The 24,722-nt window shown below is 43.8% G+C and overlaps 1 protein-coding gene across 1 annotated transcript; it reads left to right on the forward strand.

The window, feature by feature from the left end:
* The first annotated feature begins 1 nt into the window (after window position 1).
* On the forward strand, window positions 2-24,698 carry ACADL (acyl-CoA dehydrogenase long chain). Its single transcript, XM_048309806.1, has 11 exons — window positions 2-124; window positions 1,636-1,797; window positions 10,633-10,770; window positions 11,207-11,371; window positions 12,967-13,033; window positions 14,241-14,405; window positions 15,064-15,165; window positions 18,266-18,379; window positions 20,517-20,644; window positions 22,577-22,663; window positions 23,992-24,698. Exons 1-11 carry the CDS (start codon window positions 51-53, stop codon window positions 24,083-24,085), a joined length of 1,296 nt encoding a protein of 431 aa, XP_048165763.1. The 5' UTR covers window positions 2-50; the 3' UTR covers window positions 24,086-24,698.
* The last annotated feature ends 24 nt before the right edge of the window (window positions 24,699-24,722 follow it).

Here is a 24,722-nt window from a genome sequence, read left to right on the forward strand (position 1 = left end):
GGGGCTCCAGGGGCAGTGCCGCCCTGTGCTGTCCCGCCCTGTCCCGTAAAATGGCGGCGTGGGTGCTCCGCCTGCGCGGTCTCCTGCGGGTCGCCGGCTCCCGACCCTTCTCCGCCCAGCCCAGGTGAGCGGAACCGGCCATGGTGGGCAGCGCTGGGGCGGAAGGGACCGATCTGTGAGGGTGGGTGAGCGCCCCTCAGCTTGGGTTCCGTAAAGACCGGGGTGGATGTCTTTGCCCACCTGCTTGGGGGGTGTGTGTGTGCGGGCTGACGGGGCTGTCTGTGTGTGCTATCCATTCTGTGTGGATGTGTGTACGCATCTCTGTGTGTGTTTGGAGGGCGTGGATGCGCGTGGTCTGTATGCGCGTGGCGGAGGGGTTACAGGTGCTGTATGTGCACATACGTGTGTGTGTGCGCGGCCGTGCCCCCATCGCAGGAGACAACTGGGGCTGGGCGAGCCCCCCGAGCCGCGCGGGCCCGGGAGCCCCAGCGCATCCATCCCCGTGATCTCCCGACCTTTGCTCCACTTCCCGGGAACAGCGAGTCCTGTGCTGGCAGCAGGTGACAGCCGGGCGTGTTCTTTCCCGGGCACCGCGTTCCCCCTTGGCAGCAGTGCTCGGGCTTGGGGGCTGGGGGGAGCAGAAAGGCAGGAGTGGGATCACACCTTCCCAGACCTTCGAGTTGTCTCTCCCAGGACTGTCGTTTAGAATAAGGGAGTAGCCAGGCCCTTCCCTGTGTGACATGTGCAGCGTCCACCACAATTAAACAAACGGGTGGGCTTAAATGAAGCTCAGCATCATCTTAGCTTTAAAAATAAGGTAGAGCTTTTCAGAGTCACTGTGTGCCTAGCTTTGAGGGTACAAAATACTCAACCAGCAAGTTGCTGTATCCCATTTTCCCCAAATATTATTAGAAGTAAATATAGTTTGTTTCAGGGGGATTATTTCACTGGCAGAGCCTGAGTAACTACATGTGGTAGTAAATAAAGACTTGTGTCTCTACAGCAGAGTAAATAAGCGTAGGCTGAGCTGAGTTCTGTAGGACTACACACAGTTGATGTGCAGAGGAACTGAGAGATTAACAAAATAGTTTGAGAAAGGAAGAGTGAATGCCTCTTCCATGTACTCAGCTCTGTACTTAAAATTTCTGATGTTTCATGGGAATACAATAAAAGCAAGCCTTAAAGTACTATGTCATCCTTGATGTTCCAAACCCCTACAAAAGCTTTATAAACCCTTTGTTCTTATTTCATAATTATACTTTCCTTGTGTGGTTTCTATTACTGACATTTACCACTATTTCAGTTTTTATTTTTTTTGTTACAGCATCATTTTGTTTTTATATATGTTTTCATTGGGGTAACTTTATTCTTTTACCTATATATGTATTGTTATTGTTTTTAATTTATTTGAAGTGTTAAGGACAAACCAGCCTTGCTTTACCTCCATTAATAGTCCAGTGGAGTGCAGTGTATGTTAGTTCTTTGTATTTATCATGGGTATCCTTGAGACCTAATGGTGTGCCAGAGTTGGGATGTGAACTATGTTTAGTAACATGGGTGTTTCTTCCCTTTTAAAAGAGTTACGCAAATAGGGTGCCTGTATCCTAACAGATGCATTAATTTGTCTTTTTTTAGTCCTCTGCAAACAGAACAGCATGGCACAAAGCGCCTGGAACCATCTTCTGCTAAGACTTTGACTGATATAGGCATTCGGAGGATCTTCTCATCAGAGCATGATATCTTCAGGGAGAGTGCAAGGAAGTTCTTTCAGGAAGAAGTGCTGCCTTTTCACACGGAGTAAGATAACCTCTTAAACATTTTGGTTTGCCAATATTAATTTTTCCCCAAAATTCTTTTTGCAGTGTTACTCCTGATACAACAGGATATACAAATTTACCAAATTAAAACAAAGTCATGCACGAAGGAAAATCACACATAATCAAATTGAATGCGTCCTTTGAGCTCCAGTGTATGTTATCTGGCATCCTCAGCTTGGGCCCATGAGCAGACAGATGCAGTTTGCAGAGTTGCAGCAAAGTTTCCCTTCCTGTGGGATTAACTGACACAGATGCTTTTGGGAGAGTTGGTGGACAGTTCAGTTCCCACACTATTGGGAAATAGTGAAAAAGGCTTTGATCATGTGTCTAGGTTACTGTCTCTCTTGCAGTAGATTTTGTAGCTACATACAAGTACATATAGCATGGTGAGGTGAATCATGTATTACCAAGAAACTTGCACAAAATCTCTGTTTGAATTTCTTTAATTTTTGTTTCTGTGGAAATATGTGCGTTTTCTGTACAGGGTAGAGGTGTTGTAACTCCACTGAAGTAGAGCTGGAGGGTAATTTTAGCCCTTATTTTAGCCATAACCAATCACATTATAGTGGTGGATAGGAAAGAAATTAACTCAGGATATGGTTTTGAACCAAAAGTGTCGAGCTGTAGTAGTGTCTTAAGCAATTTCTAGTTTATTTGAAGTAAAAACAGCAAGTGGTACTGAAGGACTTATTCTGAAATTGCCCTGCTAGATAGGAATATCCTGATACAGCTCAAGTGTGTATCCACCAACAGCTGAGGTGCCTCAGTTGAGTGTATGAAGCATCATGACTGGGGCAAGAATGAGCAGCAGGAGGCTTACAGTAGGGTTAGTGACAGCTATTTTTTTTTTATCCTCAAACCACAACCTCATAGTAGTATGCTTTTCCACTGTACAGTCATATTCTGTCCATAAAACCAGATATTGTCCCTCATTTTGTGTTAGGACTTCCAGGGCGGGTCTGTGTACATGTATTGGCTCTGCTTGAGGTTGCTGAAGATCCTATTTGCCATCTTGCTGACACAACAACTTCTTAGGGAGGTTGAATCAAGTTGAACTTGTGTTTTTGCATCACTTCAATGACCAATGAACCACTCTGTTCTCACACTTCTGAAGTAAACAAGGAGGCTTCAGGCACAGTATATTAATTGTCTGGGCTGAGATGAAGAGACAAATGTAGCATCAGTGAATGCAATTGTGGATTATTTTGAGGAGGAGAAGCTTTCATGCTGGGTGAGGTAGGGACAGGAATGTCCCTGAAAGTGGGTATCAGAGGCAAAGCAAAGATGGTAAAAAGAGATCTAAGACTTCCAGTGTAGGAGCAAAAGCTTTGTGAATCAGCTGAAATACTGACACAGGTTGCCCAGAGAAACTGTGGCTGCCCCATCCCTGGGAGTGTCCAAGGCCAGATTGGATGGGGCTTGGAGCAACCTGGGCTAGTGAGACCCCTGCCCATGGTAAGGGGTCAGAACTGGGTGAGCTTTAAGGTCCCTTCCAATCCAAACTATTCTGCGTTTCTATGATTCTGTTTTATATGTAGGATAAGATACTTGATTAAATGTGGGTAAACAGCTATGATATAGCTCTGCTGCACACATGTGCATCAGAGGAATGTTGTTTACCATTGTAGCTGTAGGTTACGGGGGTTCTGGGGTCCAGTCGGGACGGCCGGACGTAGACGGTGACGGATGGAGACGAGAGATCTCTATAGGCAGGTCTTGGGACACAGTCGGTTTATTGTAAAGGGCGTGGGTATTGGGGCACTGCTCAGAGCTGGTAGACTCAGCTCTGAGCAGGCCCAAGAGAGCAAGAGAGTAAACGGGTGAGAGAGAGAGAGTGTAAGAGCAAGAGTAAGAGCAAGAATAGAAGTGGAAGTGAGGAATGTCCGAAGTCCTGGTTACAATACAATAAATCATCTTCTGTACTGAATATTCTAATTGTCACTAACCAATCTAATACAAGATACAAATCCTATAGCATTTACATACAGCCTATAAGAGTTCTTATATTACCATAGAGTGTTACATCTTAACTTCTAAAAACTACTCTTTGGACCCCTTCTGCTGAGCTAGTAGGGTCTGCTCTGACCCTTGGACCTGTTTGCAAGCAGAGGGTATTGTTCCATCAAGAGGGGATTACTTCAGTTGGCCATACCATTGTTTTCTAGTTGTTCAGTAACTAAGACCTGATATTTCAAAAGTGGCTTTCATTTCGATGTTGCCTGTAGTTTTCATATTCCCAAAATCTTTTGTCAGGCAATCACATTTCCAAGGCTTTCCTGTTTCATCTTCCTCAACATCTCCCCCTTTTCGACGGACAATTAAGATATTAGACATAGTCTTACTCATTATTTTTTGCACACACTGAAGTATACAAGGTACTGCTACTAAAACTATAATTATTACTACTAGAATAATCAAGCCTATTTTACAGAGTTCCCTTAGCCAGGGTGCAAAGCTCCAACCATCAAACAAACTGTCTAGCCAAGACGAGTTATCTGTTGTAATTTGGTTAGCTAGGTCCCTTAGGTTTTGTCTTTGGTTGATTTACAGGTAAAGCTTCATTATAAAAACAAAAACAAAAGGTTAAAAGCAACATGCATCTACACAAATAATGCTAAAACTCCATTCTTTTCTCAAGCTGTTTCTGGCAGACAATCTTCTCTCAGTGGTTCTGCCGAGTTCACATTTCAGTGCCGGCTTCTCGGCTTCTACTCGCGGGGTCACTGGCTGGTGTGGAACAGACAGTGGGCTTTGATGCGTGGTACAGCTTCACGTTCTTTGCTGGAATCCACTTGGTCCCTTCACCTGTGGAAACACATGCAAACCCCTTCCCCCATGTTATAAGATTGTATGGTCCTTCTATTTTTCCTGATTCTAGATTCTTGATTAAAACTAGGGGGTGCTCTTTCAGTTTTGCTTTTTTGTTGTTTAAGAAATGTCTGAAGATGGGGGGATCAGGCTCTTCTGCAGAGCTGTTCAAGAAATTAAAAACATACAATGCTTTATTCAACCTTCTTTGAGGTGTAGCCTGGGCTTTTCCCCTTTTCTGTTGATTTAAAATGCGTTTTAAAGTTTGATGTGTTCCTTTTAGGGTACTTTTTGGCAGTTGTTTAAGATACGGTGAGCAAATGCCACTGTATCTTACAGCACTTTTTAGTTCTTTAATTTGGAGAGTGGAGATGGGAGCCCACATTTTAGGACTGTCAGGCTGTTGGCTAGCTATCACAGGCTTAGTTAATAGACTAAGACTTTCATCTTTATAGATTTGGGGTCTTATTTCATGGCAATCTGTTAATTTAGAATAATCTGAGCACTTTGGAGGATTTTTTGATTCAGAAGGTAGTGCTGACAAACTTTCAGAACTCGTTTTCTCTTTCTGGGTTGCAAGATCCCCGCCGCTTGCCGGCGGGACTCTGGGGCTTATTGCAAACAAATCTGGCTGCTTTTCAGAGTTTACTTGTGTTAGATTTAAAGCATCAGCTCCGGCAGAGGGGCTCTCCGTCTCCCCTGCCACTGGAGCTGCATTATTGCTCTCGGTTCCCCCCCTGCTCGCGTCTTCTGAGGCAAGGCTGCGCTGCGCGGAGGGATACGGCTGTACGGTGTCGGGGGACCCCGGCGGGGGCGGCTGCGGCGCGGGGATGGGACCCGGCAGGGGCAGCGATGGAACGGCAGAGTTCGGGAGTGGTGCAGCCGATCTCGGTGGCGGCGGGCGAGGAGGCGGGGTGGAGCTGCGCGGCGGAGTCGCGGGAGGATGCGCGGCTGGTCCCGGGAGCGGTGCTGAGGTTGGAGAAGTCTGAGCGGACTGATACCACTGGTCCGGGAGTTGCAGCAATGGCGCATGCGCGTGTTGCGTCATCAGGTCCGCGCGGTAGGCTGTAAGGGCAGCAGTCCGTGTGGCGGGCGGTTCGGGCGGAGCGAAAGATGGCAGGACTGCAGAACCAGGGGCTGGGGCTGCGGTCGCGGGAGGCAGGAGGGCTGGTGGCTGGACCGCGGCGTGCTGCTGCTGGAAGCTTGTAGGCTGGGCTGGGGTGGGTGGTGGTGCCGCGGGAGACGGGGCTGCAGTGCCGGGAGACGTAGCTGGAGCAGGGGCAGGTACGGGGGAGACTGCAGACATCCGTGCAGGCAGCGCGGCACCGGCATCAAGTGGCTCGCGGAGCTGGGGCGCTCCCAGCGCAAGCGATGGTGTGCGGGGATCGGGGAACCGCACAGAAACGGCAGCAGAGACGGGAGTAGACACAGGCGGCTGCTGTGCCGCCACGGGGCCGGGGGACCGCTCGGGGCGTGCTGTGTGCGCTTGAACGGCAAGGTGGGGGGGTAGGGTTCCTGCGGTAACGTGCACAGGGGGTGCCGGAGACAGCAGGACAGCCGTGGCCGGCGCTGTGGGCACCAGTGTTTCGGGAGCGGCAGGGGACTGTGAAGACGCAGCAGCGGCGGACGGGGATGGAACAATGGCTATCATCGGCGCCGTGTGGGGGGGGGGGACCTGGGGGGCTGGAAGAAGGGTCGCCGCTTGGCTTTGGGGGGGGCCGGCTATAATGGCAGCCATGGCCATAACCGGCGCGGCTGGGGGAGGGGTAACACCCGTAGGTAGCAGGGGGGTAGGCGCTGGCCCCGCCGGGGTACCGCCGGGGGGCGGGGCCACCATGATGTCAGCAGCGGGGGGTGGGGTAGCAATGACGGCAGCAGGGGGGGGTGGAGCCGCGGTGACGGAACCGGGGGGGGGGGCACGGAGGGGCAGGGGCAAGGGGCGGGGCCGCGGAGACGCTGGCACTGAAGGCGGGGGCCGCGGGGGATGGGGCAGCGGGGGCCGCGGGAGATGGGGCAGCGGGGGCCGCGGGGAATGGGGCAGCGGGGGCCGCGGGAGATGGGGCAGCGGGGGCCGCGGGAGATGGGGCAGCGGAGAGGAACGGGATGGCGGGAGGGGCCGTAGGGTCCGGTGGGGTGGCTGGGGCCGGGGTAACGGGCGCGGGGGCCGCGAGCGCGGGGGGCGGGGCGGCGCGAGTCAGCCGGACCGCGGGTATCGGAGCCACGGGGTCCGGCGGAGGGGCGGGGGCCGTGCTCCGCTGCGGGCTCGCGACGGCAAGGGGCGGACTCGCAGCTGGAACCAGGCTCGGCGGGGTGACTGCTGCGGGCGGCGCCACCGCAGCAAACAGCTCTACCAGCGCTCTGCAAGCTGGGAGCAGCTGTGCAGCTGCCATATCCCGGTAGGAGATATTATTAAAGAGCTTAACTCCAACTGTGTCCCAAAAGTCTCTTGTAAAGACGGCTGAACGGTCAGCATTTGGGAAATTAAGTCGGGTCCATTCTAAAAGATTTTTTAGCTCGTGTTTAGGCAACTGACTAGGACCAGAGCTTATAAGCAAATGCTTAAGTTGCTTATAGAGATCTCTGTCATGGGCAGAGTGGGTTTGTCCCATTTTTTAGACCAGTATGATACTCACTTAGGTGATGTCGCAGGAGCAGCGTCCTTACTCAGATGTCTGTCGTGCGGGGCTGGCCAGGCACTCCACTCAGCACTCAGGACGCCGCTTTTCGGTCCTTTCCCAGAGCTCCGGTTTCAGGCGTCGCTTGGCAACGGCTTTCCGTGCTCAGGACCTCACGGGTGGGTCCGCACTGAGCTCCAGCGCGGGCGGTGCTCAGCACTACTCGCCTGTGCTCGGGGCGTGCGGCAGATTTCCCTCCGCAGAGCTCCGGTCAGTACTGCTTAGCAGCGTGTCCGTGCTCGAGGGGTGATACGGCAGACCTCCTCAAAGAGCTCCAGGGGGCCGCTGCGCAGCAGTGGCGGCCCGTGCTCGAGGACTGCCAGGCAATTCCCTCTAAGAGCTCCAGGTAAACCCCGTGCTCGAAGGCTGCCTCAGCAGAATTACAGAGCTCCAGCTATTACGATGCGCAGCATCGGTATGCCGTGCTCACGACACGTTCTAGGTGGCTATAACTGGTCTTTTAGTTACCGTCCATGGAGAAAAGTCCTACAGATGGAGAAGGCTGAACCGGGCGTTCAATCACGTTGTGTGCCAGGCTGCAGGTGCTGGATGTGGGCTCGGCAATCACGGTGGGCGCCAGACTGTAGGTTGTGGGGGTTCTGGGGTCCAGTCGGGACGGCCGGACGTAGACGGTGACGGATGGAGACGAGAGATCTCTATAGGCAGGTCTTGGGACACAGTCGGTTTATTGTAAAGGGCGTGGGTATTGGGGCACTGCTCAGAGCTGGTAGACTCAGCTCTGAGCAGGCCCAAGAGAGCAAGAGAGTAAACGGGTGAGAGAGAGAGAGTGTAAGAGCAAGAGTAAGAGCAAGAATAGAAGTGGAAGTGAGGAATGTCCGAAGTCCTGGTTACAATACAATAAATCATCTTCTGTACTGAATATTCTAATTGTCACTAACCAATCTAATACAAGATACAAATCCTATAGCATTTACATACAGCCTATAAGAGTTCTTATATTACCATAGAGTGTTACATCTTAACTTCTAAAAACTACTCTTTGGACCCCTTCTGCTGAGCTAGTAGGGTCTGCTCTGACCCTTGGACCTGTTTGCAAGCAGAGGGTATTGTTCCATCAAGAGGGGATTACTTCAGTTGGCCATACCATTGTTTTCTAGTTGTTCAGTAACTAAGACCTGATATTTCAAAAGTGGCTTTCATTTCGATGTTGCCTGTAGTTTTCATATTCCCAAAATCTTTTGTCAGGCAATCACATTTCCAAGGCTTTCCTGTTTCATCTTCCCCAACAGTAGCGGGTTGAGTTTGAAACCGGGCGGAAACACTAATTAAATGTAGTGGTTTTGATTCAAAATATTCATTATTTACTTATTTTCCTTCTGTGAGATAAGAATTAGGAGAAAAGCAAAGCAGGCACAAACCTTAAACAGTTGCAGTACAATGAAAGAGCTTTATTACTAACAGAATTAAAAGTAAAGAGAAAACAACAAAACAAAATTAAAGTAAATTCAACCCCCCCCCCTTCTTTCCAGCACTTCTCTCCTTTTATCCAGCTCACACAAGGGATAACAGAACATGGGATGTTAGTCAGTGTTGCAGTTCTTGAAAAGTCTCTCTCTTATGCTTAAGGAAAAAAGGGTTTTCCTTCAGTTGCACGTGGTTCCCAAACTGCCACCAATAGCAGACCCGCCCGGAAACAAACAGTCTGCTATGTGTAGAACATCTCTCCCATGAAGAATTTCACAGTTCTTTCACACTACAGAACATGGGCCATCACATGGGGTTATTCATTTTTTTAAGGATAAGTTATTTTGGCCTGCACACAGAGGCTTTTCTTCGCCACAAGTCTCTAACAGCCTCTTACTACTTCTATATAGCCTGGCATAGGCACTCTTCACAAACTTCATAGGCACACGTTGATTCTCCACCCCCCCCCCCCCCCCCCCATGTTCTTCAAATGGATTAAAGAGACAAACAGTTTGTGGTATTACAGTTTCTTACCACGGCATGCAAGAAGGTTTCTTTTAAGCTGCGCGCCAGAATCGCGGCACCGCCCTCTTTTCTCCCGTCGCCATGCTCAGCTCCGTCCCACGGGACTCACTTCTCTTTCTCTCTGACTCTGAAGCCGCCATGTTGAAGAGTGTTCTTGTTCGGGCTTTACGGTGGGGAAAGCCTCGCTCCCTCTGTGCTGCTGGCTGCGTGGTGTCCTCTTCAGTTCAGCACGGAGTGTGCTGGCTGCAGACAGGAGGCTCTGCTGGCTCCCGCTGGCTCCGCCGGCTCCGCATGGAGAGGAGAGGGACCCGCCTGTCCCCAGAAGCCGCGCTGGATGGGTTTAGCTGTGAGCAGTCCATGGCTGGTTTTAGCTGCCTGCGGCTCTGGGACAGTCCCCCTCAGTGACCCAGGGTCTGTGCCGCAGCGATAGGAAAGGGGGAAAGGGGCAGTGGCCCCGGCCCGGCCCAGCGGGGCCGGGAGGCTCGGAGCCCCCCCACCTTCCAGCAGGCGAGCTCCAACCAAAAGGGGAAGTCCCGCCTTTCCGTGCGGTTTAAATATGTAAATTGTGAGAAGCGTAATTGGTCTTAAAGACTGTCCATCAACTCAGGGTCAACCCAACACAACCATGTAATTTAAAAATTGTGGCATTAGAAAATAAAAGCTTTAAAAAAAGAAAACCTGGAGCATTAATGACCATCCAACCTTCTATTGAGTTGACAAACCCCATAAAGAGGCTCTAATTTTCCAAGAATAGATTATTGCTGTGGTGTTAAAGTTTGCAAACTATCAGCAGATAAGCCTCAACTATCTATTTACACAAACTTGAAAGTACCTTAAAGCAGTAATTTACCAAGATACAGTACTGACTTGTAAGAAGTGCACAGAGACAGATTTTTATACAAAACTGACTAATATGGTATCATTTGATTCTGATAAAGCATTTTTCACTGGTAGAGTTTTCACTGGTGAAGTCTTTTGTGAAAGATACTGATGTGTTATACTCATTTTGTATGTGGCTAAATGTACATTTGTAAATGTCAGGAGGATAAAGACCTGCCTGTGATGATCCAGATGGCTGGGGCTAAATTGCCTAAATCCCAGTCTTGTATAAGAGTCATAAGAAGTCTTAATGAAATCCTGTCAGGTTACACATTGGAAGCAGGAGTTCAAACTTGTTTTACAGTTGGTGTCTCTGTAGTGCCAGTGGCATCTGTGGACTTGAAGATGAGAAACTCTGATGAAGCTGCTGCTTCTTGGCTGTGACATACAGTTGTCTGTGTACCTTCACACTATCTGTTGGTGTTCCAGTGTGAGGCAGCAGCCATGACAGATAAACAGTAGCACATGAGGGGTTCAGTGCTGGTTTTGTGTTCGTTTTGCAGATGGGAGAAGAATGGCCAGGTGAGCAGGGAGCTCTGGGAAAAAGCTGGACAGCAGGGTTTGCTGGGTGTTGCTATCGCTGAAAAACATGGAGGCATCGGAGCGGATATTCTCTCTTCAGCCATCGTCTGGGAGGAGCAGTGAGTACTGGATGCTTCAGGAAGAATTTCAGTGATCATATTGTTTGTGCCTGTATTTTTTTTCCATGAATTATCCTCATTATGGACTACATTTGCTTACAGAAAATGATCTTATCTTTCCTGTGGAAAGGATGGTTTAGATACATGTAAATCCCTTGTGTTTTAAGTATTCTGGATCACTGTTTGAGTAACAAGTGTCATTATGCTCCACTGGCTTTGTAACTCAGGAAAGCATTTTTATTTAGCCTGGTAGGTTATGTACCCATTTGGCTGTGAAATTACATTCTATAAATAATGGTAAAAGTGCCAGAAGATATCTGAGACTTGTGTGTAGTGGGGTTTTCTTTGTTATTGGGTCTGTGTTGTAACAGTGCAAGTTCAGTGTTCAAGTCTTGGTTGTACTTTTTTCTGAACTTCCCCCTTATTTTTTTTCCAGGATGTATGTTAACTGTACAGGCCCAGGGTTCAGCCTTCATTCAGATATTGTCATGCCCTACATTGCAAACTATGGCTCTGAAGAACAGATTAAACACTTTATCCCACAAATGATTACAGGCAAGTGCATTGGAGCTATTGCCATGACAGAACCTGGGGCTGGCAGGTAAGCCAAATATTAAAACAATGGTCTTAACATTATTTGCTGTCTATTGATTTGTCAGTGAAAAACATTCTGAACCTCCTGGTTAGTTACTGTATGGACAAGACTATCCTGCATTATACGTAAAACTCAAAAAACCTATTATGGATTACTTTATTACAGCTTTGTCATTTCAAGATAGTAGCTCAGAATCCATTTCTGTATTTGTCCTACTGTGGGCAATTATGCTTTGTATTTGCTTTTGCAGTCTGAGTTTATAGTTACCAACTTGCTTGTCCTGTGAACATACTTATGAAGTATAGTCAGTGTAAAAATAATATACATAGTGTGCTGGTTTGGCCAAATTTAGAAATATATCCTCTGAGAGAAGGCAGGTTACAAACCACTCCTCTACCCACCATGTTCAGGAAAAAAAACTTTTTCCTTGAAGGAAAGTGAAAGAGATAAAAACTATTTATTTAACAAACACACAGAAAAAAAAGATACTAATGCTAAATAACGGAACCTCTCGCTGTAGAGAGAAAACCTGGGAAAATTTCAGAGTCATTCCGTAGTCTCTCTCTCCCCCTCCTCGGAGCTGGGATGGAGTGGTGGGCCCATCTCCAGGGCCAAGGCCTTGGTGGAAGGTCCTCCCAATGTATTCTGATGTTGAAACCGTCCAGCAGAGAAGAAGGGAAAAAATCGGAGCCTCAGGAAAACAAAGTTCAACTCTCTGGAGGAAAAGGAGCTGAAAACTGGCCGAAAGCTGGCTGGAAAAGAAAGCAAGCTGGGTGCTTGCCTCCGCTCTCACTCTCCTCCCGCAGCTGAGTGCAGAGAGCCGTCTCTATCTCTGTGTGACCTTGAACAAGCTGCAAACTGCTTTGAAGAAGTTTTGCTCAGGTTTTCCTCCCCCCTCTCAGGCTCAGTTTAAAGGCATAGAAAGGCACGAAATTAATTTCTGGGCATGGGGCAGTGATAGGGGATACACATCATAAAGTCACCCTAAGACACATTGTTAAAGAAGGCTTGGCTTTACTATTAGCTTTTTCTGTGGAACAGAACACCTTGATTTTCTTTCCTCTGAATCCTTTCAGAGAAGTGTTCCTCCTTGCCCAGCACCCAGTGTTTAGAGTAGACACTGCTGATCTGACCAGTTTCCAAAAGAGAGAGGGACACATGAAGTGCAAAACCTGTTGCCGTCATGTTTCTACAAATGGTAGATGTTGTTCATGGCTTTTCACACAGCCTCCTGATCAGAATTGAGCCTGTTTAGAGGATGTGGTTTTGTGTGGCATTTGTCATCTGAGGCATACTGGTGTAAGTGCATGCTGACCTGTTGATGTCAGTGCTTGTGTTACACCACCTCCCACAAGCAGAGATGAGGAAATGGGACCTCACACGCCTGTATGGTTGCATAGATTTATCATCCTTTTCCACAGCATGCTTGTGGTTTCTGTTACACTCAGCTATTTCATGATGTCTCACTATCCTCATCTGTTTTCACTGAGCCCATGCCTGGATGGTATAAAATCTACCTTATTTTGTACTGGATAGAATTCAATATACAAATTGCAGCTTCCAGAATGGTTTTTTGAAGGACCTTTTGAATTTCGTTTTAGTGACTTGCAGGGAATACGGACATATGCAAAAAAAGATGGAAGTGACTGGATTCTTAATGGGAGTAAGGTAAGTGCACTGACATACGTACTGCTCATAGGCTCTAGGAACTGAATGCATTTACCTGAATGCAGCAGGATGTGCACCACTCTCAGCATCTCCTCGCAATCCTTTTGGTTTGGGGTTTTTGTGTGGGTTGTGTTGTAGGTGGGGTTTTTGTTCCAGTTACTTTTTTAATAGGTCTTGAAATAGGTCTGTTTTAGGCAATTTACAAACTGATTTATGGGAGGGCTTGTGTAGGTTCTTTTTGTAGCTTTTAAATAACCCTATTAAAAGGCTTATTTTCCCTTAAACTGTGAAGAAAAGGGGAAAAAATGTGCTGTGTAGTATGAGCAGGATGGTTGTTAGTAATGATGTTTAACAATAAAATATATATACTACTGCCATGAAATCTTCTGTGGCCTGAGTAAAAACTTGTGTTGCCACAATGCAAGCTGTGGAATCTTTCAGGAGCTCGGTGGTCATATTACAAAAAAACCAAAACAGCTGCATCAGATGCTCTGACTGTCTTGTCAAGCTGTGGCAAAGCACTTTATGCATTAACATAATGAAAAACAAGAAGGCAGAAATAGTGTTGAAGTGGGGGTGTGGGTTCAACAGACCATTTTTTAAAAAGCTATGAAATGTCCTAATCTTTTTTACTGCTGCTGATAACATAGTACTGATAGAGACTTCTGGTCTTAGCAGAATTTCAGTGGTGAGAATGTATGCAAGCAAATACATATGCATAGGTGCTAAAAAAGATGCTTATGCTGCTCATTTGAAGCCAAGCAGGACAGAAAGCTTTCTTTTGCTGGACTTAAGATGGATCCATTTGGCAGGCTCATGAGTTGTTCTACAGGATAATAGTAAGCAGTTGTGACAAGAAGCATTGATAGTTTTGAGTGTTATGCCTCACTAATTTAATTTCTAGACAAGAGAACCTCTGTGTTTATTTACATTTGATACTGTATTCCTTCTTTATCATGGGACAGACAAAAGAAACAAATCTGTGCATTCTTTAACTTCACACTTCCGCCCCTCACAATACTTCTCAAATTAATGTCTGCCTTGTTCCAGAACACTTAATATCAAAAGCTTAAAATTCTTCTGGACACTTGAACCTTGCCTTTCAGTTCACCTGTGAAAGTATCAATGTAATTTTTCTTTCTGCTACTTGGTGATCTCTTCTAACCTCTATCCACCTTGTTTTATTCTAAATTGCCTTTTTTTACAGGTGTTCATCACTAATGGTTGGATGAGCGATGTAGTGATCGTGGTTGCAGTTACAGACCGGGAGGCCCGATCCCCTGCTCATGGGATCAGCCTTTTTCTGGTGGAAAATGGAACAAAAGGTTTCATCAAAGGACGCAAACTGAACAAAATTGGCCTGAAAGCTCAAGTGAGTTCATACAACCTCTAATGCAATAGAATTGGAGAAAGTCTAAACCCACTTAATTCCTGGCAACTGCTAAATAAATATAAGATGGAACTATGGTGCTATTGTAGCTGTTAGAGTTCAGAGCACAAACACGCAACATATGTATCCTGATTTTTGCCTGTGGAAGTCTGAAGCATATGATGTGCAAGGAGAGGCTGAGGAAGCTGAATGTGTTTACTTTGAAGAAGCCTGGAAGGACAGGATCTTACTTACGCCATTAGCTATAGAGATGGTGGGGCCTGATTCTTCTTTGAGGAGCAGAGTGAAGGGGAGAGTGGCAAAGGAGGCAAGTTACATTAAGGAAAATTCTTACTAGGTAGTAGGGAAAAAAGCCCACCAGGAAAGAGATTGGTTACTTGCACAGGGGCCGAGAGAGGTCCTGGAGCCTTTATCTTTTGAGCTTTGGAAAGCTTAACTAGACAAGGCCCTCAGCTGATTGTTTTTTCTGGAGCTGCTCTGAGTACGATGTAAGGTAGATGACTTCTGGAGGATCCTTCCAGGCTAGATAATTTTGGGATTTCAAGTTAAAGTGCACAATAGCAAGAAAAAAATAGGGCAAAATTAGCGTAATGAGATGAGAATGTCAGACTCTCAATTCTTGCATTTCAAATCCTCTTAGGACACAGCAGAGCTGTTTTTTGAAGATGTGCGGTTGCCAGCCAGTGCCTTGCTTGGAAAAGAAAACAAAGGATTCTACTATCTGATGGCAGAGCTCCCTCAGGTAAAAGGAATGTGAGTGTTTGCTGTCAGGTTTTGTCATTAGTCCTGAAGTTTATGTATTGTGGTGAGCCACCTGGGTTGCCAAAGCGGGATGCGTTTGTAACACCCCAAAACATTTCTGTGGGTTAAGCTCACAGGAGAAGTAGCAACCAGATATTCTCAAGAGTCACAATTACACAGGTTTACTGGCAAAATATAGAAAATCAAGGAGCTTTGGTAAAGGATGTAGTGCAACATCCAATTAACATAGAACACACTTATCACAGCATTAAATTAGTTGTTTTAACTTAGCGACATTTAAACCCGTCCCATGTGTCATTACCAAAAATGTTCCATGGAAAGAGAATTAGAAGAAGAAGAAAAGGAGAAAGATAGGAAAAATACAGAAAACCACACATACAACTACCAGCTCCTGAGTTCCAGTGATGAGTGTCTTGGGGTGACTTTGTGATGTGTATCCCATATTGCTGGCCCATGCCCAGAAATTAATTTTGTGCCTTTCTGTGCATTTAAGCTGAGCCTGAGAGGGGGGAGGAAAACCTGAGCAAAACTTCTTCAAAGCAGTTTGCAGCTTGTTCAAGGTCACACAGAGATAGAGACTTTTTTTTTTCAGCTGTGGCAGCAGAGCAAGAGTGGGGAAGGCACCCAGCTTGCTTTTGGCCAGTTTTTCAGCTCTTTTTTCTTTCTCTGGAGAGAGACGGAGAGTTAAACTTTTGTTTTTCCTGGGACTTTGTTTTTTCTTTTTTTTCCCTCTGCTGGACTGTTTCAACATTGGAATGCATCAGGAGGAATTTCCACTGAGGCCTTGGCCCTGGAGGTGGGCCTACCACCCCGTCCCAGCTCCAAGGAGGGGGAGAGAGAGAGCTATGGAAGGACTCTGAAATTTTCCCAGGTTTCTCTCAGCAGAGTGAGAGGTTTTGTTATTTAACATTATTATCCTTTTGCTGTGTGTTTGTTAAATAAATAGTTTTTATCTCTTTCACTTTCCTTCGAGGAAAATTTATCTTTTCCTGAACCTGGTGGGGGAGGGCTGGTTGTAACCTGCCTTCTCTCAGAGGATATATTTCTAAATTTGGCCAAACCAGAACAATGAGGTAGAAACTCCAAGAGGCTGATAGGATCAAGACATGCTCCCCTTGTGGTCAGCCTTTTAAACCCAGAGCTACCCTGGCCCTCCTCCGATGGGACTTTAATCACTTGGCCATTCAGGAGCTGGCTTAGGCAAGACTGGGGCACTGCCTCCAGTGTGCCACAACTGACAGACACTGAAGGGCTGGGACACTCTAGGGCTGGGCTGGGGGTGTGGTGTGCAGAGCAGGGCACACCTCATCAGAGCAGGGCCCAACCTGCCCCCTTACCCCCACACGTGCATCCCAAAATGTCTTGAGGCATCAAGCTTTTCCAGTCTTTGACAGTCCTGTGTGCAATGTTTTGTTGATACTGCTGATTTTAAACTGAAGCACACAGTGCTAGGTGTAGAATTCTTTGGGCATTGCTAAAAATGTTGATATCGCAGCAGCTCAAAGCCAGATCTCTTAATCAACAACCCAGCTATTGAAGAACCTGAGGGTAGTGTATTAAAAAGAACATACCACATATTTCTTGTGTACTTCTAGTATGGAAGTACTTTGCTTAGTAAATTAAGTGCAGCTTGGACGTGTCTGATTCATTTGGCATTCTCTTCCAAGAAACAAGCGCTGCTGTTCTAGCTCTTCTGTAAGTAGAAGCATATTAAAGTTACATGGAACTCTGTTCATTTAACAAAGTAAAGAAATTGTTTAGCTGCCAAAATACTTTGCCAGTTTACAACTTACTTTATGAAGTTTTGGGATTATTTGGAAGGACAAAGAGGCAATGTGGTTTTTCAAAATGTGTCTGTGCTTTGTCAAAGCTCTGATGTTGTATTTACCTCATTTGGTAGGGATCATGGTTTTTAATTTTATACTGTGAGTAAATAAAAAACCTGATCAAAGGAAATCTTTACTGCTTTAAATAGATGTGCTCATGAACAGGTTCAATGCAATGCATCAGACTGTTTCAATGCTTCCAGAAACAATTGTTCTGCATGTAGTTTTTGTTTTTCACTGTGCAACGAGGAAAGAAAAGCCAATTTTTGTAGGCTTTTTTTCCCCCTAGAGTTGAACTATTGAAATTATTAAATAGTTGTATTAGTGTCCCTGGGTTAATTTATTCTTTTTACCGTTTCTATTCTTTTTTGCTTCTATTTCGTGTGTTCTTTTACTCAGAGTTTGAGTTAAAATGCAGGACACTGGGAATTTCTTCAGACTTAGTTGTTTATTATATCTTATCTATAACACAGCTGCACAGAGTGTGCCTCCAAGGTAACAAGGTGGGAAAATGGCCATGAATTCTAACTTCCAAGGCTTTTTAAGGTCTAAATTGCCCAGCCAAGTAACTTGTTTTTATTTGTAATCCAATAACTAGCTGTTCGCAACCCGCAGCTGCGGGTTTTTTAATCCAACACCAGAACCCCTAGATTTGTGAAGAAGAAGGAGGAAGGAAGAAGAAGATCCACACCCAAAATCCTCCATATTGTTGCCTATATCCCCTAAACCTAATTTTTTACACCTCTACATATTCTACCCAATGATATAACTTTTAATTACACGGCAACAACCTCAGTGTTATCACACAATTTAGGGAGCCTTTCCCAGGGTTTCAGATCAAATACAGTGTGCTTCTGAGGATCACTGCTTGCCAGCACTGAAAGGCTGAAATTCTCAGAACCCAGGGTTCCAACACAGTTGTTGTTTAAGCTGAGCAGTGAAAGCCAATAATTGAAACAGAATCTGATGTGAATTTTTCAGTTGGTAAGATTCCTGTGGTCAATCTGTGGCTATTTTTTGAGTCACTGTGATGCAGTATTATCCCAGTAAAGACTTAAAAGTGAGCTTTAGACAGCAAGGCATTTGTCCCACTTGTTAATGTCAGTAATGCAGTATGTCTGGTTTGGTATTTTATGTGACTTCTGCTCCCACTCCCTTAATGAACAACACTGAACATCTGTGTCCTAATTGTGCATCTGATGCGGAGGAATGTAGGACTAACTCAACTGGATTCTGTAATTTGTGTTTCAAAAGGAAAGACTGCTAATTGCTGATATGGCTCTTGCTGGCTGTGAATTCATGTTTGAAGAAACAAGAAATTATGTGAAGCAAAGAAAAGCTTTTGGGAAGACAATTGCGCATTTGCAGGTGAGTTAGAACTGAGCCACTTGTGTACAAGTTCTAGCGTGTGGTTGCTATACATCTGTGTATGTGAAATAGTTGCTAAATGAAAATCACTAGGCTGTTTTGAAAGGATTATTTTCACAGGTTTCACTGTTGTATTGTGTCTGTTTTTTGCCTCCATGACCATCGTTCATCTTTGAAATGCAAAAATAATAATTTTTAAAAAGCACCAGAGAAGCCTTAATGTTTGTGTTTTATAACTTGGGTAGGTAACCTCCCAGCAGTGCTACTTCTGAGAGGGAAATAGGTAGGCAGGAAGTATACTGGCTCCTTGCTGCTGCTAAAGAACAATTCCCTTGTTGATCTTAGGCTTGCATTTTACAGCTGGAGGTCCTAATCACAGGGTCCATCACACCTACATGTATTTGTCTGTGCCTGGAATCCTGGGGACTGCCTGTGCAGGTATTGTGTTCCTCTGCACACAGAGCATTGCAGAAAAATTACTTTGGAGGTTGCTGGACGTGGGGACTCCCAGGAGTGACCTTGCTGCCCAAGTGCTGTGGAGGTGTTTCATGAATGCTGTAATGAGAATCCTCAGCCAGCAGCACTCTGGGTGTTTGTGTGACTGCATGTGAAACTGTTGGGTCATGCTCTGTGGGCAGAGCTCACTCCTGACAGGGGTAGGTAGTTGAGTTTTGAGATGTTTGTGCCTACAGTCTTTAGCTGCAGTCATAAAACATACATTGCTTTCCACAGGATTGCTATACTACAGTGTTCCTGACAACGACATTAACTGTTAGGGCTGAGGCAGGCCAAGCTTCTGCATATTTGGTTTTTAGGTTAGAACTGACTCATATGGGCTAAAGATGTTGGCTGCCTCTTTTTTTTATATACTTTGGAAATTTTGATTTTTTTTTTTTTTAAAATAACTAACAAAAAAATCCATTTCTGTGTCTTGAGACTTCGTTTGTCAAACTCAAATCTTTAGTTGTGAAGAACACCAGAACTGGAACTTTTAGAGGCTGGAATGCTAGGTATCCTTCAGGAGACTATGATCTTCATCTGTTTTTAAAGTTAACTTTCATTAATCTGTAATTCCAGATGGAATTTAGTATGCACACTATGCGACTGTAAAGCAAAAGAGCTATATTTTAACTTTTTAATGTAGGTAGGGGATGCCTCCTATTTGTAGTAGTTCACTGTGCAGAGATCTCCAAAATAATCTCCTTTTTTAGGCTAGGCCACCAGTAGGTGGACAGTAAATTTCATAAAGTATATTATTTTTGCCAAAATAATGAATTTCTGCATATCTCTTCAATTTCCTTTTTTTTTTGTTGCTGATGACTCGAGTGTGCATATTATAAATAATCCCTTCCAATCAGAGCTCTGTCTTGAGCTAATTCATTTAGTCATGCCACATTACAGCATTTGAAATTAATTCTTTCCTTATAGTAGTACACTGGTCCAGTATATTTATTGTCAAAGGAAGCAAGATTTTTTTATATACATTTCTAGAACTGAAATAAGAAAGAACTTCTATTAGTGGGTGATGTTTTTATCCCCTCCCTACCAAAATTACAAGAAGGTGGTCGAATGCCTTCCTGGTCTGGTTTTACATAACCTTATGATGGATTTTACCTCTTCTCTGTAGACCTATTTTCCAATGTGACAGAACTCGGTGCTGAAAAACTTTCTGATAGTCTAAAATTTATTTTATTTTTTGCTTTGGTCTCTTTGCATGTAGCTTAAACTCTGAAGAATACATAGGAAAAAGCATTCAATAGATGGTTATGAATTGGGAAAATTCATGGCTCTACAGAGTGAAAGGATGTTCCTTCACAAGAGGGAGCCAAGAGTGACAGAGCACTCTGGGCCTCCTGCTCTTTAGGAATTTGTTTTCCCTTTCTCCTGTGCTTTTTCTCTTAACTTCGTGTTTTGAGTTGACCGTGAGAAATAAAGAATGATCTCATTTTGTCTAATAAGACTGGTGAAGACATTATTGTCTGGAAAGTAAGGTGTCTCTTCTGACATACAGAGTCAAAGTTGTTTGAAATAGTTATTTCTAACAGCAGTCCTTCGGAAAATGCTGCATTTTCTACCTAAAGTATTAAACTGCCCTATACTTCTTTCCTCTACCTTCTCTATCCACTTCCAAAACAAGACAGTACAGCACAAGTTGGCCGAAATAAAAACACAGATTTGTGTGGCTCGAGCTTTTATGGACAACTGTTTGCAGCTCCATGCAGATAAACGCCTGGACTCCGCAACAGCCTCGATGGCAAAGTATTGGTACGTGCTAACAGTCATCTAGAAGTGTTACTTGCATGTTCTTAACTCTAATGATGTGGTCAACAAAAATCACAGTTACATTGAATACCAGGGTTGGTTAACCAGATCAATTTCAAAATAAAGGCATACTTTTAAAATAGGCTTCCATTAATAACAAGATCATGCCTCAGCTTTAGCTTAAGTAAAAGTGAGTGCTCCATTGGTATTTAGAGAAAAATTTACATTTTACTGTTAGCAATTTGTTGTTGGGTGTTTTTTCTGTTTCCTTTGTTGTTTTTTTAATGGGGTATATGGCTTGGTTTGATTTCTTTAAAAGCAAAATGTGAATATTTGGAGAAAAATTGTAATGTTTTTGAAGCTCTGTGATATTATTTCGTTAATGTTACTTAACAGTAGCTGTTAGGCCCAGCCAGTTTTCAAAGCTATCTGGTTTTAGGAAGAAATAGTTGGCTATGGCTGTTGCTGTAACTGAGACTGAACAGTGTTTTCCTTTATTGTCCAGAACTTCTTTTCCCTCATCCCATACTTGATGGTGTTATATGTTAACTTAGTTTTATGAGAGAAAAACAACTGGTACATGAATTTGTATAGTTTTAGCTTGTTGCAAAGATGGGAGAAAAAAAGCACATGAGACATGAGCAAAGACATTTATGGAAGATACACAGGTTTACAGTTTTTAGGCTTTTCAAAATAAGTATAGATGAAATGAGCAGAAATATTTATAATGGAAGGAAGGGTTTTGAGTGTTATTCCTGGCAGTGATTACCTAGAAGTACCCGGTACAGAAGCAGAGGCATTCAGTTTTGAGGAGGAGGAAGCAACTAATGCCAGCTGAGATATGCAGACTCACTTCCTCAACAAATTTCCCAAAACAAGGCATTTGAAACACCCTTGCTTTCCCAGCTGTTTACCATCATGATTTGTTGTGGATTTCCTCTTTCCCTAGTGGTGTCCCTGTGACCCTTCCATAAGACTCTCTTAAATGGTTTAGAAAATACTTGAATGTAGAATTGCTTTATTTCCCAATGTATTAGGAGATTCTGTCTAGCCTCTAATTTTCCTTCAAACCTTTTGTATAGCCAATCACTCAGGTTAGAGCTTTGAAAGATTTTAAAACCTGGTTTGTGCATCTCTTTTTTTCATATCTGGAGAAAGGTCTGTAGGGTTTTTTTGGTTTGGTTTTTCTTGTGGTCAGAGGTTGTGTTACGTACCTAAAAGAACTTGAGAATATATTTGGGAAAGATAGTTGCAGTAACTCACTGCAGAATTAAAGTTGGTGTAATAAACGATAAGGATTTAACTGAATGAGGGGATGGTTTGGGGAAAAGGCCATTATTCCACGAGAAGCAACTGACTTGTCATTTTCATTTCTTCTGTGCCCACTGAAAGCTGTACGGTTAGAAAGTGGTTTTTTTCATGTGTTCTAGCTTCAACTTGAGCTTCCAGTGCAGTTAAATTTTTTTTTGCTGTTAAGTCCAAATTTTGCAGTCAACAAATGCTGTTGAAGAATTACAGTATGTTTTAGAATTGAAGGCTATAAAGTTTGTTGTGGAAAATAAATTATGCCCAGGTGATGGTTATGCTCAAAGAGCATCCTGGTGTGTTGCTAATGGGAATGATGGGGGGAAGCCTGGTTTACTGTTAATTTCTGACAAAGCTGAGGGATTTCGAAAGAAAAGAGACTGTATCAACTTGCTTCACGAAAGGATTCTCTTGGCCTATGAGAAAGGTAAACAAGCCTGTCTGTTTTGAAACCTTTCATTTTCTGAAAGCTGTCCCATAAAGGGAACAAAACTTAAATGCATTAAATTGAACAGTATTTATTTCTTACTAATCATGTTATGGATTTGTCTTGTTAACATATCTTTATCTTTTGTAAGGTTTTGCAACATAATGTCCTTCTAAAAGCAAATTTCCTTTTGGCCATTTAAGGTGTTCTGATCTCCAAAACAGCATAGCTACTCAGTGTGTACAAATGCATGGAGGATGGGGGTACATGTGGGAGTATCCAATTGCAAAGTAAGTGTAACATTTCAGATTGTATGATGAAAGATTACCAGCAAAGTCAAATGAGGCACTTCTTTATGTCTGTGTGTCACTTGTTTAGTGTTAGTAGTGATTTACTGTTCCTTTTCTCATCATGTTTAATTGAAAGGGAATCTACTGTACAGATGTCTGCAGGAAAGCTTTGTTTTGATTCTCCAAATAACTCATAAGCTGTTCACCAATTTTTGTCTGGTTTTTTTCACAAAAGAGAAGTTGGTTTATTAGAAGAAAATGTTAATTGAAAAAACAGAAGGAAAACTGTAAAAGTAGAAATGAGAGGGGAGCTAGTTTGTTTTATCTGAAATTAATTGCATATGTATGAAGAAAGCATGTTGATCAGATACCACTGAGTATCAAATTGTCAAATCAAGAGCATAACTGGCTACATTCAGCATTTTTATACCTTTTTAAATGAAAAAATTGAGAGATTTATATGTAGAAAAGGGATTTGTCATTCCCATTTTTTTTCTGACTTTATGAATTGAGACATTTATGGAGCTTTTGTATATATCCTTCTGTATTATCTGTGAAGTTTGTGTACAAGCCATGTGACAGACACTAAGTAGAGATTTTGGTACTGTTTTTATTAAAAAAAGAGGCGGTAATCTGACAGTAGAAATAGCACAAACAGGACTGCTGTGCCGTTTTCATAAATGAGTAAGCTGATTTTTTAACTGAGTAGGTTTAGATTTTCTGAAAATTTTAAATACATTGAGTATGAAATGTTGATTTAAAATAACTTGTTCCTCGATGTTTGGAATGAGTGTAATTTGTGAGTGTTCTGCACTGTCTTATACGAAGGCCAGTAAGCCCTATTCAGGGTGTCCCCCTGCTTGTCTGTGTGTACAGTATATAGATTTCCAGAGAATGCCACATTGCTCCTGGGCTGCTCTCTGTATGATGAAGCAGAATGAAGGTGGAAAAGTTCTCTGTCATCGTCCTGTGTGCTGTCACCAGGAACAAGAGTTGGGAGTGGAGTAGTAGCAGGAGTCTGGGTTTATAGGGCTTTATTTTTTTGTTTAATTAGAGGCAATAGTGGAGACTTCACGCTATAAACAAACAGGGAAGAGACACTGACCCAGTTCCTGGTTTGGCACACAGCACCCTGGGAAGTTGTAATATTCTAGGTAGTTGAAGCTTCTTAGAAAATAAGAACTACTTTATCAATGGGAATAGTATACTTTGAAAAGAGGGATCTCTGAAGATAAAACACTCTTTTTTTTTTTTTTTAAATTGTATGTTCATTCTGAGGTGTTGTTTGTAATGTTTCCTTGTTTTGTTTTGGTTTTTTCCTCCCTCAGAGCTTTTGTGGATGCCCGCGTTCAGCCAATCTATGGTGGTACCAATGAAATAATGAAAGAACTTATTGCTAGAGACATTGTCAGTGACAAGTAGGGCAGATGCTTACTCCTTTGCAGAGTCTTGCAGAATCCTTTTATATATTAATCCATGGCATAAAATCAGACATCAGAATGTAAGTAAAATAAATGTGCTGTATCATGTTCTTTAAAGGAAGTGACACTTAAAGCATGTGTTAGTAGTAACAGAGTGCTCATATGCAGGCTATCTAATATTTAATCAACTTAAATTTTAAATGTCTCTGTAGAACAGAGTAATTCTCTGGGTGTCGAGAGTTCTGCTAGTGAAAGGCATTTTTAGGTCTGGAACGTTGGGGAGCTTGGTCTGTCAGACTTGAACCCACTGTGTTGAATCCAAACCTCACTTTTCAGAATCAAATCTTGAGAGAAGCCCTATTCTTAACAAATGAACAAAATTAAATATTACTTTGAATTAATTAATATTTAAATTAATATTTAATTTATAAATAACTTTGTATTTCCCCTTGACAAGTAGAACTTGACACTGTTACTGTTGCTGCCATACACCTGCTCACTGTGCAGCAGCCACCTGCTGTGCAGCGGATCTCTATGTTTACATCTAACCTGGAATGCCTTATTTTAATTACTTTGGTCAAATAAACATAATAAAGCATTTCTATGCAATCTCATGCTTGTCTGCGGTTACTTCAAAG

This window comes from Corvus hawaiiensis, chromosome 7 (assembly GCF_020740725.1).
Source record: "Corvus hawaiiensis isolate bCorHaw1 chromosome 7, bCorHaw1.pri.cur, whole genome shotgun sequence".
NCBI classification, from domain to species: domain Eukaryota; kingdom Metazoa; phylum Chordata; class Aves; order Passeriformes; family Corvidae; genus Corvus; species Corvus hawaiiensis.